At 42.0% G+C, this 14,813-nt stretch overlaps 1 protein-coding gene across 1 annotated transcript in view; it reads left to right on the top strand.

The window, feature by feature from the left end:
* Nucleotides 1-616: 616 nt before the first annotated feature.
* The window catches only part of snap91a (synaptosome associated protein 91a), a 73,885-nt gene continuing 59,688 nt past the window's right edge, over nt 617-14,813 (top strand). Inside the window, exon 1 of the mRNA XM_028580818.1 lies at nt 617-772. Coding sequence (XP_028436619.1) covers nt 643-772 — 130 coding nt within the window. The 5' untranslated portion in view covers nt 617-642. The remainder of the gene's footprint in view (nt 773-14,813) is intronic.

Here is a 14,813-nt window from a genome sequence, read left to right as displayed (position 1 = left end):
CAGGGGAGAAGGAGGAGGAAGAACCGCTGTAGCCTACTAGATGGTGGGGGGGATGATGATGATGATGATGATGCCATCCAGGACCTGATGTTCCCCTGCACGCCCCGCTGAAACACAAGGACTGTCGGACGGGTGGTGGTGAGGATTATCCAGGAGGCTGGAGGAAGGAAGACAGGGAGGGGGGAGGCAGCGACAAGCATCATCCGGAGGGGAGCGTTTTGTCAGGGAGGGCTGACCGACATAAGGCTCAACAGTAATAAACTGATCGAAAATAAAAGGAAAAGCCCAAAAACCTGGAGTAGGATTTTGCAGTTGGATATTTCATTTTATAGACTGTAATGTTTAAAGGCTACTGGTCTCCAGGGAGGAGAGTCAGTTCATGATTGTTCCAGAAACGCATGCCGAGCCAACAAAACTGACTGGGGATCAGCCGATTCCAGAATTGTTATGCAACTCAAATCATTTGCAATTCTATAGAAAGTGTCCTATATCTTTGCCAGTGCTGTGTTTCTGTGGTGCTTTTGAGGGCAGCTGGGATTACTAAAGCGGGTCGTTCGTTTCGGTGAGTGTGTGTAAGGGGGGGGGGGGGGGTAGGACCATAGTGGACGCTTGATAGTCGAGGTTGGACTGCACGGAGAGAAGATGTCGGGTCAGACGCTGACGGATCGCATCGCCGCGGCGCAGTACAGCCTGACGGGATCCGAGGTCGCCCGAGCTGTGTGTAAAGCCACCACACATGAACAGACAGCTCCAAAGAAAAAGCACCTGGAATGTGAGTTATCTATCTATCTATCTATCTATCTATCTATCTATCTATCTATCTATCTATCTATCTATCTATCTATCTATCTATCTATCTATCTATCTATGTGTCCTTTCGACCCTCCATCCGTCCTCTTCATGTACAACTAGGCCAAGCACAATGATGGTTGCCTCCCCCCATCCATTCCTCCAGTGTGTGTTATATGTGCTGGCGGGGCATCAGCCACAGTATGTGTTCACATGTACACACACACACACACACACACACACACACACACACACACACACACACACACACACACACACACTGCTTGAGGCAATGCACTACTTTAATTTAGACCTTAATTGAACAAACCAAACCTATTACCTAATTACAGCAGGGCTTCTTCCCCACATGCTGTCATCAGATGAGCACCAGGATGGAACCAGAAGGAAGCCACAGAGCCTTAAACCAGCCACTTAAGCCCTACTGACTAGGGACTGTCTCCACCATTTTGCTCCAGCGCTAGTCTTGCATTGCCAGACCTATCTCCACAGGGCTGTGGAGTAACGTCTGGCAACACCACAGATACATTCTAGGATAGGAGAAAAAAACCGCTCTGGGTTGTTTGCATTTCTTTAAACCAATTACAATGGACTTCCACAGCGACAGTGGCTTTGCAAAATAGTCTCGGCGGTGTTCTTGGTACAATGGAACAATTGCACCCTGCTAGAGAAAACGCCACATATACAATCTAAAATAAAGTTTACTGTTCACACAATACAGTAACGTGAAGTGATGTATTTAAATTAGCTTGATAAATTGGTTAAACCTCATTTGTTCTTACCAGTGTATCACCGTGTGTACAGCAATCGCCCCCAATGGGTCCCAAAAGGTCGGTGTCAGAGAGTAAATGCTGTAAACATATTCTTTGTAAATCTTTACAATCATTCCCTGAAAGAACCAAGCAGGCCTGCCTTGTTGTGCAATGGTAATTTTCTTTTAAACTTTTCAGCGTGTAGCTTGCTACCTCCTTGTCTTCTGTAGCAAAGGGTTTTCGAGAACGGCACAACAGAGAGAGCGGAAATGGAGGGATCATGATAAAATGTACTTCCATTGATCCAGACTACGCCAGTGTTGATAAATGCATCATTGAAAAGTGGTGTTGATACTGCTGAACACACAGGCCTTTGCTCAGGCTCTTGTCCCCTAAGATAGCACAAAAAGGTGTGTGGCAATGCAGCATATATCACTGAGTTTTTTTCCTAGTGCAATTTGTTGATTTGTTGGCATATTGCTTAGTATAAACAAGGGAGGGAAAAGATGGATGTAGGGTGCCAATTCAATTTCAAACACTGAAAAGAAATGTGGAGGACTATAAAGCATTTGGAAAGGACTTAATGCAAACATAAAGCATAGATAGCATTTATCTGCTGATAGATGCAATTTCATATACATCCACATATAAACTTGATTCAGATGTGAAAAGAATGATGCACAAACCTACAAATTATATGACAGTGGGCACAGTGAAAGTGATGTTTAAGAAGATGAATAGCACCAGGGGCCTCAACAGTGTCTGGGTGCTAGGAAGGGCTAGAGGCTCATGAACGCAGCATCCCACCAAATGCTTCTAGATCTGGGATTTATATTTTCTAATAGCTTTTTGGTGTATGCATAGATGTCCCTGGACATTTTTATTATGTTCCAGGCTTTACATTGGCCTCATACACTCAGTAAGCCCCCACCACCCTTACCACTTTATTTGACGTTGATTTATATCTTGTAGGATTATACCAAGGACCTTTGGCAATCAATTTGTGAAAATCAGCCTAAAAAATGAGTAGCAGTCAACCTTAAAAAAATAGCTTAGTTTATCATAACTTTAAGCTAGCAGCATTTAGTCAGCTTAGTTAGAACATAAAAAAAGTGAGAAACAATGGGATGGATTTGGATGATAACACTAGTAAACCACTAGTAAACCAAAGGGTAGTGATGAAGGGGGCAAAATTAATTTATAGTGGCAACCATAGACAAAATTAAGATGGAGAAACTCTTAAATGTGAACCTTACAGACACACAGTGCACACAGTGAGTTAGGAGGTCTTCCCAGTCAGGTAATAATATATACGACAGATTTTGTATAATAATATAATAATATTAATAATATAATACAATATATATATATATATATATATATATATATATATATATATATATATATATATATATATATATATATGTTACTGTCCATGTGACTCTGTTACACCAGACATGCATTGTTACACCGCATGATAAGAGCCATCCTAGTGGCATACCTTCATCATTTCTTCAGTCTATAATCTTAAGAGATGGCCGCATGTTCAAGTTGGCAAACTCAAAACCCGGCGGGAGAAATCAATCCACCTGTCTGTGCGTGCCCAGACTAAAAAATAAAAGTGAATGATGAACGGTGTTAAATCATTGCACAACAAAGTGGAAAGCTCGCCCACTTGCCAAAGTTTGTGTCAGCACTTTGTTGTGGTGCAGAGGAAGCACTGAAATACGTTTTCTTTCTCTTTGTGAGAATGTGTCACTTTCAAATGAATAAACACAAACTTCATGTTACTAAGGAAATGTTGGATTCATGAGCAAAAAGATACTCTGCTTCTGTATTTGCCACTTGTGGCTACAGTGTTCAACCAAAGTTTTCACAGTCTTGCTTCAAACCTAAATATGGAGAGGACACTCCAAAGTCAAACTATGAATTTTACACGGTTACCATCTGACTCAGACCCGCTGGTCGGCTTGGTCTTCATCCCACAGTCTAAAGACATGCATTGCCTGTAGTAGTAAATGTCTGGGGAATAGTTGTCTATCTGTATGTGTCAGCTTTATGATTATCTGACCCCGCCTCTTGCCCAGTGTCAGCTGGGATCGGCTCCAGCCCCCCCTCAGCCCTGTAAAAGGACAAGCGGTTACACATAATTGCTGGATGATTACCATCTTTTGATCAAAATTACTGTACCGTGTATGCAGTGGATTGTAAGACTTCAGAATTTGTTGGTCACATTTAGGTTTTAATTAGTCTGGCTATCACCAGACCGAGCTCAATCTTTTAAGACTGAACATTAGTCTGGGGAGTCTGCTCTGGATATTCTCTGCACAAGAGGCGTGATCAACGGTAATAGTTCAAATGACTCTGTACGCAATTAGATAGTCCTTCAACCAATCAGACCAACGATCCGGGTGACGTAGCAACGACAGCGGCATCAACGGGTTGCTGCCATGGATGTATTAAGAGTGCTGGCTCATGGATGTATTGGCTGCACTTCGCTGGCCGCCATGTTGAATGTAAAAAAGCTGCTTGCCGTCACTTCTCTATCGTGATCGTGTTAAACCCGCCAATAGCACGCCAGGTGGATAAGCCAGTTTGTGATTGGTCCCTGCAGATTTGTAATGGAAGCAGGTTTCCAGCCTGAGCTGCAGGGAGAAATCCAATCGCCGGCAGATCAGGCTGGGTTTACCCAGTCTAGGTTTTAATGCCAAAACAGACAAAATCTTAGTTTAGTTAAGCATTTAGTTGGACATCTTGAATTAAATGCATTTTTTGTTCTCAGTTTAAGCAAAGTAGAGGTTTGTTTGATAAATTCATTGAACCACTTGGGCTTTCCCAAATATGTGAAAGGTGTCACATTAGCGTCACATTGGGCCAACTGCCTCAGGGATATTGTCTGACATTGTATTCAGTTTCCTCCACAGCCGACATTTACCCAATGTGCTGCTCGGGGCAACTGAAGCCCAGTTCTTTTTTTCTGTGACCACTAGCAGAAATATTCAGCTATGCTGTCAGTGAAACCTGTTGCCATACAAACAACATTGTCACGATCCTCCACAGTATGAACAACATCACTATCTTCCCCCCACCTGTTATCCTGTTACACTTAGAGATTCACATCCACCATTCCCCCTTCAATTTAAAAAAAACCTTATTAACTACATTATTCATTATAGCCATCATGCTAAATCTACATGTGTTCTTTTTCCTGACATTTCTTGTGTTACACATTATTCATATTGATAAAACTGCATTTCAAAATCATCATGTTTCCTTAACCAATCCAATGACATAATCAGTCATCTTTATAATTAGCCTCTTATTCCACTTCAAAGATCTTCCCATCGCGCTGATGTCGTCTTCCATGAACATCTCTGCTGTTTGCACATAAACAGTATATCAACCACACTGTCGCATGTTTCTGGTATAGTTGTTGCATGTTTCCTGCTCCTGGACATTCTGACTTCTATTAAAGTTATTTACATATTTGTAATTGTATTAAGATGTTGGAAAGATATTACCGATGGCCCTCTTTCTTATTCAGTTCTTGTTTTATTCCATTTTTTCTGGGTTTCTGGCTGTAATCGAAACATGTGACAGTAGGAGATCAATTAAGATGGCTGAAAGATATATCTTATCAGCCTTTTTTTGTCACTCCCCAAGGGAGCTCCACTGATCGCTTTAGACATCCATAAAATAATGTAGTATATCATGCATAAGACATCCATAAACATAACTACAACATTTCTAATCAAGAAAACAATTAAGTGGATTCATTTCTTCCATTATTTTAATTCCTAAATCTAGGCAGTTCTCGACAGATATGTGTCCATGGTCTAAAAATAATCTCTTATGGATTGTTCCACTGACAACCAGATGTGTATTGGTCTGTTTCTCAGCCTAACTCGTGACATCCAGAGAGCGGCAGGGCAGTAAGCTCATCTTGCTGTGACCCCACAGCCCCAGACAGAGAAAGAGAGAAAAGCTGAGAAAATCAATGAGCTTTTCAGACTGATTTAGGTCCTTCAGCTTCCAAAGGCACCATAAATAGATATCAGAACAATCTGGAGCAGGTACAAACACACACATTGTTTTTAACGTGTGCGGAATGTCTTAAGGCGTGTATTTATTTTGCAGGCAGCTCTTAGTTAAGTTAGTTTGTTTTATGAACCTATAACTGTAAAGCAGTTCGAGACGGTTTCCTTACGGTTCAAGACAGTGAACTGTGACCAAATGGTTTGTGTCTTCAGGCCACTAACAGCTGACACACATTTGCCATTTATTTTAAGAGCGTGACAGATGCCTGCGATACAGATCGGAAGTCCTCTAAACTCTTAAAAGATTGGAGCTCAGGCAGCAGCTCAGATTGCCTGACACCCCACATGGTCTGAGTGTGTCTTACAGAAGGCTCTTGATAGCTTACTGGCTGCATGTGTGTGACTGTGTGTTGGTGTGTGTTGGTGTGTGTGTGTGTGTGTGTGTGTGTGTGTGTGTGTGTGTGTGCATGTACGACTTCACATACACAGAGTTGCACGTGTATGCCACATGCTGTTAGCGGCTTTCCAGAAAAAGAGGGACTTGAATGAGGATGCAATTGAGTATCTTTTATTTTGGGATAGGAGCAGGGCGGTGCAGCTGTGAGTCAATGGGCTCAAGTTTTCAAGGCATTAGGATAATTACTGGGCACAAAGAGACCGTTTTTGTCAGTGACACGAAATCTGAAAGCTTAGAGGGTAACTTCAGTAAGTTTTAACCTGGTCCCTTTTTTCCTATCTCTAAGTGACTAATGGGAACAACATTTTTTTGTATTGGTTTGGTATTAAACAAGACCACTGCAGTCGGCAGCGGCGAAATAAGATACAATGTAACATTGATGGGCAATTGCGAACCTTCAATTTACTTCCACTAAAAGTGCTTGTATTACCACTTATTGGCTCAGATTATTGTTTTAAGTGTCAGCATTATGGAAAGGATCCCTACAGAGAATCAGCCCCCAAATCGCTATCACCAAACCCACAAGACTATTTCTGGAGTCTCCAGAAATGGGCACTCTTTAAATTGGGCATAGTCAAGAAAAATACTTCCCTTTTTCTAACTCAAGAGTTAGCTTTTGAATGATCTTGGTGCAGTAGTGTGGCGGACACAGTCGTTCAAAATGGAGTGAGGAACACAAACCATGTTCACTGACAATCATGATTGATGTGTGATGAGTCAGACGCTACTGTTAGAAATATTACAAATTATACATTATAAAGTGATCACTGAGCAAGCTAACAAGGTAAATGCATCATTTTCCGGCGACAGAGACTGTAGCACAATGTGTTATTCTAGCTTCCTATACCCAATTACATGTCACACACTCCATCAGGGCTGTGTTTAGGAAACTGCAGTAGTTCTGTCCATCTAGATAGATGGAACTAGGTGGATTACACAAATCTGGCAAATGCATCTAAATGATGCCCACATTTTCCACTTAATTCTACTACTACTGCTGCTGCTGCAGGACAGCGAAGCTATGTGCTGCTTGATTTCTAACCTAAAACAGCAGCTGCCAAATGATTATCTTTTGTTTTTACTTCCACCGTGAGGCAACTGAATGTGCGACAAGCACTATTTCTGTTTTTTTCCTGACTCAGAAATAGGGGCTTAAAATGAATACTTGAAGGCTTCATTTGTTCTAGTTTGGTCAGGATAGCAACTGAGCTGCTTCTCTCAGTGTGAACCCAAAGGCCCAGAGCATGGATCAGAGGACATGTAGGGTATCTGCGACCCAGAGGGACACAGCTAGAGAACTAGTGTAACAGAGTTTGAATGTTTACCAAATGAAGATGGCTCTGTTTCCAAAGACAGGCCCCACCTCTTCTCCTACTACTAATAGCCTCCATCTACTGCTACTCATGTTGCCCTATCCTCGTAATACTCCTGCTGTTAAGAAAGTTAGGACTGATTTGTAGTTTGAAGGTTTTTGAAAATGTATGCCATCGTTTTACCGCTCTCACTGTGTCGTACATTTAGCTCTTCTTTACGCCCACTCAACGTTTACACCGAGACAATATTTATCACAATGTCCTGATTGGTCTGATTAGGCTTCATGGCTGAGATTCTATCCGTGCATGTTGCAAGAGTTGAGCGTCACAGTGAGCTCAGTGGTTAGCACTGTCGCCTCCCAGCAAGTTGGCACTGCTGAGTACGATCCCCTGTCTGGGCGGGGAGTTTGCATGTTTGCTCCCTGTCTTTGCGTGGATTTCCTCTGGTATCCTCCCACAATGTACAGTATGTTAGGTATGTCCTCCTGTCAGTGCCCTGGATGTATCATAAGTCAGCCCTATGTCCCCACAGCCCAATGGTCCGACAGACCTATGTTCCCACATTTCTAAGATTTTTCTTAAAATTAGGCACTATATTAGGGTTAGGGTTACATTCCATCTGTAGTCCATTGCTACTGGATTATAGGTTGGGTGTAATTGGCTACCAAATTGGGAGAAAGGGGGATAAAATCTGATACAAATTTATGAAAAAGGAAATGTGGGAACATAGGGCCTAATTTTGGAAAAGAAATCTTAGAAATGTGAGAACTGCGGGAACATAGGGCCTAATTTTGAAAAGAATCTTAGAAATGTGGTAACATAGGGCTGTGGGAACATAGGCACGCTCCCATAATAAGAACTTGATACAGCGTTCAATTGTGGAGCCCCATTCATTCCTGTAAAAGTTGCTCAGTGAAGCATGATCCAGCCAAATATTACCCAGACGATTGGCACCACTTCTCGGCTGTGCGGCCCATAGCTGAGATGGCTACTTCTGGTTTAGCGCTCCGCTAGTCTAGCATTTTCAGACTTCTCTCCACAGCGCTGCGGAGGAGGGTCTGGCTAGTCCACACAACATTCCGTCATGGGAGAAAAACGTGCTCTGGTTTATTGGCACTTTAAACGGTGCCTCTGCAAAATAATCTCGTGAAGGAATTTGTTTTGGTGGAACATGTGTACGTTCAAAAGTAGTTTTAGTCGTACGACAGAAAACTCCGATTGGACAGATAGTCTAGCTAGCTGTCTGGATTTACCCTGCAGAGATCTGAGGAGCAGTTAACCATAGTCCTCACAAATCCACCGGAGGTTAGAACGCCAACACAAAGGAAGAGGAAGGGGACGGACATCTGTTGGAATTTCCGGCGGCACCTGAACCATCCAGGAAATGAAACGTTGTTGATATAGACTAGCGCTTCGCTTACTTGAGTGGGGATTAGATGTTTTAATCATTATTGGAAATTTCTGATAGTGAAAAGAGTCATTTTGTAGAATGACAATAAAGTAACCTTGATAATTATCACAAGCTCTGCTGCCACCCTTAGTCACTCCAATTAACAGTTTTTCTAACACAGAGATGCGATCATACTCAGGTGTGTGTGTGTATGTGTGTGCGTGTGTGTGGTAGTGATGTGCGATACCAAGTAATACCCAGGCTGGTATTGCCGATACGGATACCAATACCAATACTTTTTACGTATTTTATTTGTAGTGTGATGTGACAACTAGTTTAAAGTAAAGTAAAAAAGCAGGCTTTAGGCTTACCAATTCCAAATTATAGCTGCATAATGACAAGACAATAAACTACTCTCATATTATTTAATTATAAAGAAAATCTCAGAACAAACTGCTTTCTGTTAGCTTGTTGTAATAATGCAGGGATACCGGGGAACTCTTGAACATTAAAAAACTAAAGCCTTAACAGCGTGAATAACTTTCCCACAGTCAGTGAACCTATCACGCTATCTCTCTGTACCTGGATAACTTCTGCCGCTGCTGCCAAATGACTCACTGACTGAAGTCTGTCTCGCCCTAGCACCTTACGTCTTCTCGCCCTGGACCTCGTCCTCAGACTGACGCTATATTATATCATCATATTCACTCTTATGACTCTGATGTTTAGCGAGGTTTGTAGTGTTACCACTGTATTTCACTGTCTTTCCACAGGTTGCCTGTGCAGACTGCAGTCTGCAGTCGTCATTGTATAGCGGGGAATTAAAGAAGGGCTGCTGCACAGAGCCGCAGTGCACACACAACTGACCGGCGGAAGGAGAAGTAGTTCCTTCCCCTGACCGGATAATTAGACTTTTCTGGATACTTATGATAACATAAACACTCACTCCAAATTACTGAGTTTAAATATCGATCTTTTTATAAGAGAATCGATACTAGAGCAGGAGACGTTGGGATCGTAAATATCGATACTTTAGTATCGATCCGCACATCACTAGTGTGTGGTGATGGGGGGAGGAGGCAGGGGGGTAAGCAGTGAGAAACATAAACAGTGTGTAGTGTAACAGTCCCTGCTGTGCTGCTGCCCCAACATGAGTCACCATCAATGTTTTTAGCACATTTGAGAGGCAGGCTGTCTCCCTCAAATGGGGTGAGGGGATGAAAGGGTGAGGGGGTCTGCAAAGTCCCATGTGTGTTAGCGCACATGTTAAATGTATTAAGTCATTTTCCACAAGTCTCTATCTGATATTTGTATTGTTTTCCATACTTCATAACCTACACCTGCACAGTTTGCACTTCCAGTACATTGAAATCAGTAAAGCCAGTCCAGTCCAAAACAAGATGTGCTTGCGAGTTATATAGCTCAGGAAAATGTCAGAAAAGCTTTGATAGCATTTAGACAGCCTGTCTTCACTCCTAGCATGAACAGAATATTGAAGTTAAAATAAAGTTTTCACGTTTTTTTCATGCCTGAAATATGCAAAATAAGTAAAAAAAAAAATGTAAGCACTTGCTGACCTAACGCTGTCAGTGTGAATATATTGTATTCAGTGAAACCGCTGCTAGTTATTTTCCCTGCTGCTTCACAGTTCCATTCCCGCGGGTTAGGACTCGTTTCCAGTGTTTTAACAGCCAGCGCTGGGACATCTTCAACACCTATATGACAGCTCGCTGCTGGATCAAACACCCATCTTGTAGATAGACTTTGAGCATATCTCTATTTAATACCATTTGTCTTGTGTAAGAACACAAGCAATATCTTGTGTCGTGCACATTGTAGCATGTAGCATGAAATCCAGTCCCTCCAGAGTTTTGGTTGTAAAAACCTAATTAAGTCTGAAATACAACATCAGTGAGAAGCAATGTGTGCTTTCTGTAGCACTGAGTCATCCCTAAATTTTAAAGAATTCACAAAATCTTACAAATCTGTCCGCAACTGCGCTGGAAAAAAATAACAATGCATGTAGCACAGTTTAGTATGAGTCAGTATAAAGGAAGAGGAGAAATGTTCAAAAGCATCTTCAGGCCTTTCTGTTCCTTCAATTGGTCCTCATATGTTTCCCCTTTTCTGCCTCGCCCACTCTATCTTTTAACCCCCACTCCCACTCTGTTTCTCTCTCTTCCTTACTACTTTATAATGATTCTGTGCGGTGCTTGCCTAATGGCGAGTTGCAGTGAACAGAGGAATGTGAGAGGCGGCTGGTAAGAGGGCTCAGCATGGACTGCAGTTCTGATCTCACAGCCGGTATCCGTGGAAAGCCCCAGAATGCCTCTCTAATGTCAAACACTGTATGTCCTACCGACAGTGTGTGTCCACATTAATGAGCTGCTCTCAGACCAATATCTAAGCAGACGTTTGATGTGGATTTGCTTCTCTTTTCTTTGTACCTTCCAACTCTTCCCAAAGACATTCATATTACATTACAGATGTATGTGTGGGGGGATTTTTTTGCACTTTAATGGGCAGAGTGTACACGCTGAGGCTTCCCATATACTGCATACCCAGAATAAAATGTAGTAAACAGTACTTTGTCCTGGTAAGCAGCATAGCAGCCTTTGCAGCAGCTCAAACATTGAAGGGCCATGTCTACACCCAGGTTGCATATCAATGATGCAGAGAGCCTCGGGTGTCAAGTATCACAAAAAAGGATTCCCCCACTGGCTGAATCACCAGATGCAAGGAACCCTGTGGGAACATTTCAACAGTTTTACAGTAACTCTCACTATACAGTAAGTTTGGAATACTTTTGAAACTTATGCAGCCACTCTGAAAAAGACTAATCAACCCCCTTATTGTGTTTGTGTACTATTCAATAACGTGTTTAAAATTCCATTGTGGGGTGCCTGGTTAGCTCACCTGGTAGAGCGGGTACCCATATATAGAGGTTACTCCTCGACGCAGCGGCTGCGGGTTTAACTCCGACCTGCGGCCCTTTGCTGCAGGTCATTTCTCTCCCTTTTCATGTCTGTCCTATAAAAAGAAAGGCCTGAAAAAATGCCCAAAAAAATTAGATAAAAAAAAAAAAAAAATATATATATTCCATTGGGGATCTGTATAATATCTGTATCTGTCCAATCTGAGTTTTCTCTCGCACGACTAAAACTACTTTTGAACGTACACATGTTCCACCAAAAGAAGTTCCTTCCTGAGGCTGTTTTTCAGCAGCTCCGTAGCTCCGTCCGGTGCTTAGAGCTGCCCAGAACTCGATTGATCGATTGCAATTGGTTTAAAGAAAGCCAATAAACCAGAGCACGTTTTTCTCCCATCCCAGAATGCTGTGTGGACTAGCCAGACCCTCCTTCGCTGCGCTGTGGAGGAAGGTCTGACAATGCGAGACTTTTCCAATAACACTGTCAGATCCTACATACTTATTGCTTGGTTTAGATGTTTTGAGTCAACGTTGATCAGATTTCTATTGGCCAGAGCTTGTCCAGATCATGCTTGGATTATCCAAAGTGTAAAGATTTGTAGTAAAGAGTCCGTATACAGTTAGTGCAAATTGTGGTCTAGTTAGTGATGGAGATCAGTTATAACACATTAAACATGAATAGACAGTCTACAGATGCTGAATGTAGTTTTAATGGGTTGAGTTAAATGGAGGGGGAATGACCTTTTCCATATACAACTACAATGCTCAGAAACCTATGCTGCTGGAAATATGCAAAAAAAAAAACACACACACTCCCTTCCTGTGCTTCTTTTCAGCCCAGGAACGACCAATTTTAGCACCAACACATACAGATTTTCTCCTGTCAGAAACAAGAAGCCTGGCAATCCATCAAAAGAAATTGTCTTGGCTGAATTATTTGGTTCAGCATACAGGGTGGATATCTGTGTCTGTCGCATCCCTTGGAGCAGAACCTGCACCCAACAGAAATATACAAGCCCCAAGCTAGGGACGTCAACAGCTGACAGGAGATGAAGGGAAGGTAGAGAGGACAAAATTAATGTACAGAGAAAAATATGTTTGACGGTTGACTCCCAGGAAAAATATTGGCTTCAATTTGGTGATGTTTTTTTTTTTTTTTTTTGTCAGAGCAAAAGAGAAGAACAGTTAGAGTAATTAAAGGAAGACTGATCGGCGATCACAGCTGATTGATGAAAAGCAGATCTGTTGACTGAGAGAAAATGATCGATGTGGTAACTCAGGCACTCATAAGGACCACAATGAAAGTTGTACCGAGTGGTGGCTTTATTAGCGAACGTGGACAGGCACAAAACGACAGACACTCGATCCCGGAACTAGCATTCTTCTTCTAGCAAATAAAACATTGCTTAACACAGTAGCTGAGGGAGTACTGAAAAGTATCACATAACTACGAGAGCTCCACCTAGTGGCATGAATGAACTTAACATGTTAAGCATTACAACAATCGACATTTTCGAATGTCGAAGATGTCCCACCATTGCACACGCTTTTTAAAACTTTTGTTTCATGAATGTCAGCAAGACTATAGAGATCGTAGTGGATTTGGGGAAGAAGCAAGAAGGAACTACGCCCCCTTTAATATCAACAAGTCAAATATGACCTAACCCTTAAAAACAAAAAAGTCACACAGTAACACGAACAAACTACTGAGACAGCGGGCAGACCTGCAACTCGTGCTCTGCGAAGTAAAGTTACTGTTTTTGTCAAAAGAGTTTGGTGCTTTGAAGAGAGCATAGATGGATATACAGCTTCAGTTCAGGCAAGGTAAAGCAGCGCATATATTCTAAATATGTGGGTGGGCCTTTTTTTAGGTGTCTACAATAGGAAAAAGTTTTGCTGCTGCCAGTGCTGCCAGTGCTGCCCCCGTCCTTTCCGTGTCGGTACTCCTGCCTGCTTCTCCAAACTGGGGGCCGCCATCTATTCTAGGTAATACACTGACTATGGATGAGTGCCTCATAAAACCCCATTACAATAAATCTTTGCCGTTTGCCTTCAATTGTGCTCACGCACTTTGATATCAGTTACATTTATTGATGTGTTAGTCACACAAAAGAAAGGAATGTCCCTGATATCTACATTATATGTTATGAACTCTGTCAATTTTCCTCAAATTGAACACAACACACTTTTCCTATCTTATATAAACTGAATGAACGTGGGATTTTCTACCCATGAGCTGCATCACAGCAATCAAACTACAACTCCTCCTATAGCTGAGTAAAATGTAAAGCTAAAGCGTCTATAAGAAGGCAGTGCTGCTATCTGTGTCTGCCAGCATAGCAGCAGCATTGTGTGGGATGCCAGCTCTTTCCTCAGATGTCACTTTCAGTCTCCACAGTCTGGATTCCAATGGAGCTATGCTATGCTGGGACACAGTGCATTCTGGGTATTTATTTCCCTCCCCCTGTATGTTGCTTGAGGGTGAAGAGGAGCTATAAATAAACACTGTGCCTTCATGGTCCGTTCATGTGTAGCTCAACAAGGCATCACTCACGCAGCGTGGCTTGTACTGCACTCTGCACTCACAAAGCACACAGCGCTTACTGAACACAGCATGAGTCACCCACTCAACAGTCTATAGGAAATATGAGAATAGATATAGAAAATATTGTAGAAAACAACATAAATGCTCAGCATGGCATGTGGAAGGTATTGTTTAGTATTTATATGAATTCCGTGTTGAATCTCTCAGCTGTGTTAAGGCTGGTATGAGTCACATGCATCTGGCTTTGGCTGGATGACCCTTATCAGTTTGCTGCTGTGGGAGTTTGCACCTGTGATGATATGATATTTTTGATATTTTTTATTTGCATTTCATGCCACAAAGTGGCCAATCCCACATGGAATGACACGACACCAATACAACAGTTATTAATTCAACAGCTTCCCGTCCAATGTCCACAGACAGTATACTCTACTTAGCACAACATAAAGAATACATAAAACACATTACAGCCGCCACAATAAATAGTGTAACCCATAAATTGTCCAAGAAATGCTAAACATTCCATACATAAAACACAAATACAGACAGGAAAAAAACAAAAAATCAAAAATAAACAGGGAAT

Source organism: Perca flavescens, chromosome 6 (assembly GCF_004354835.1).
Source record: "Perca flavescens isolate YP-PL-M2 chromosome 6, PFLA_1.0, whole genome shotgun sequence".
NCBI classification, from domain to species: Eukaryota; Metazoa; Chordata; class Actinopteri; order Perciformes; family Percidae; genus Perca; species Perca flavescens.
The sequence above is the reverse complement of the archived record's forward strand: the minus strand, read 5'-3'. Positions and strand labels throughout refer to the sequence as shown.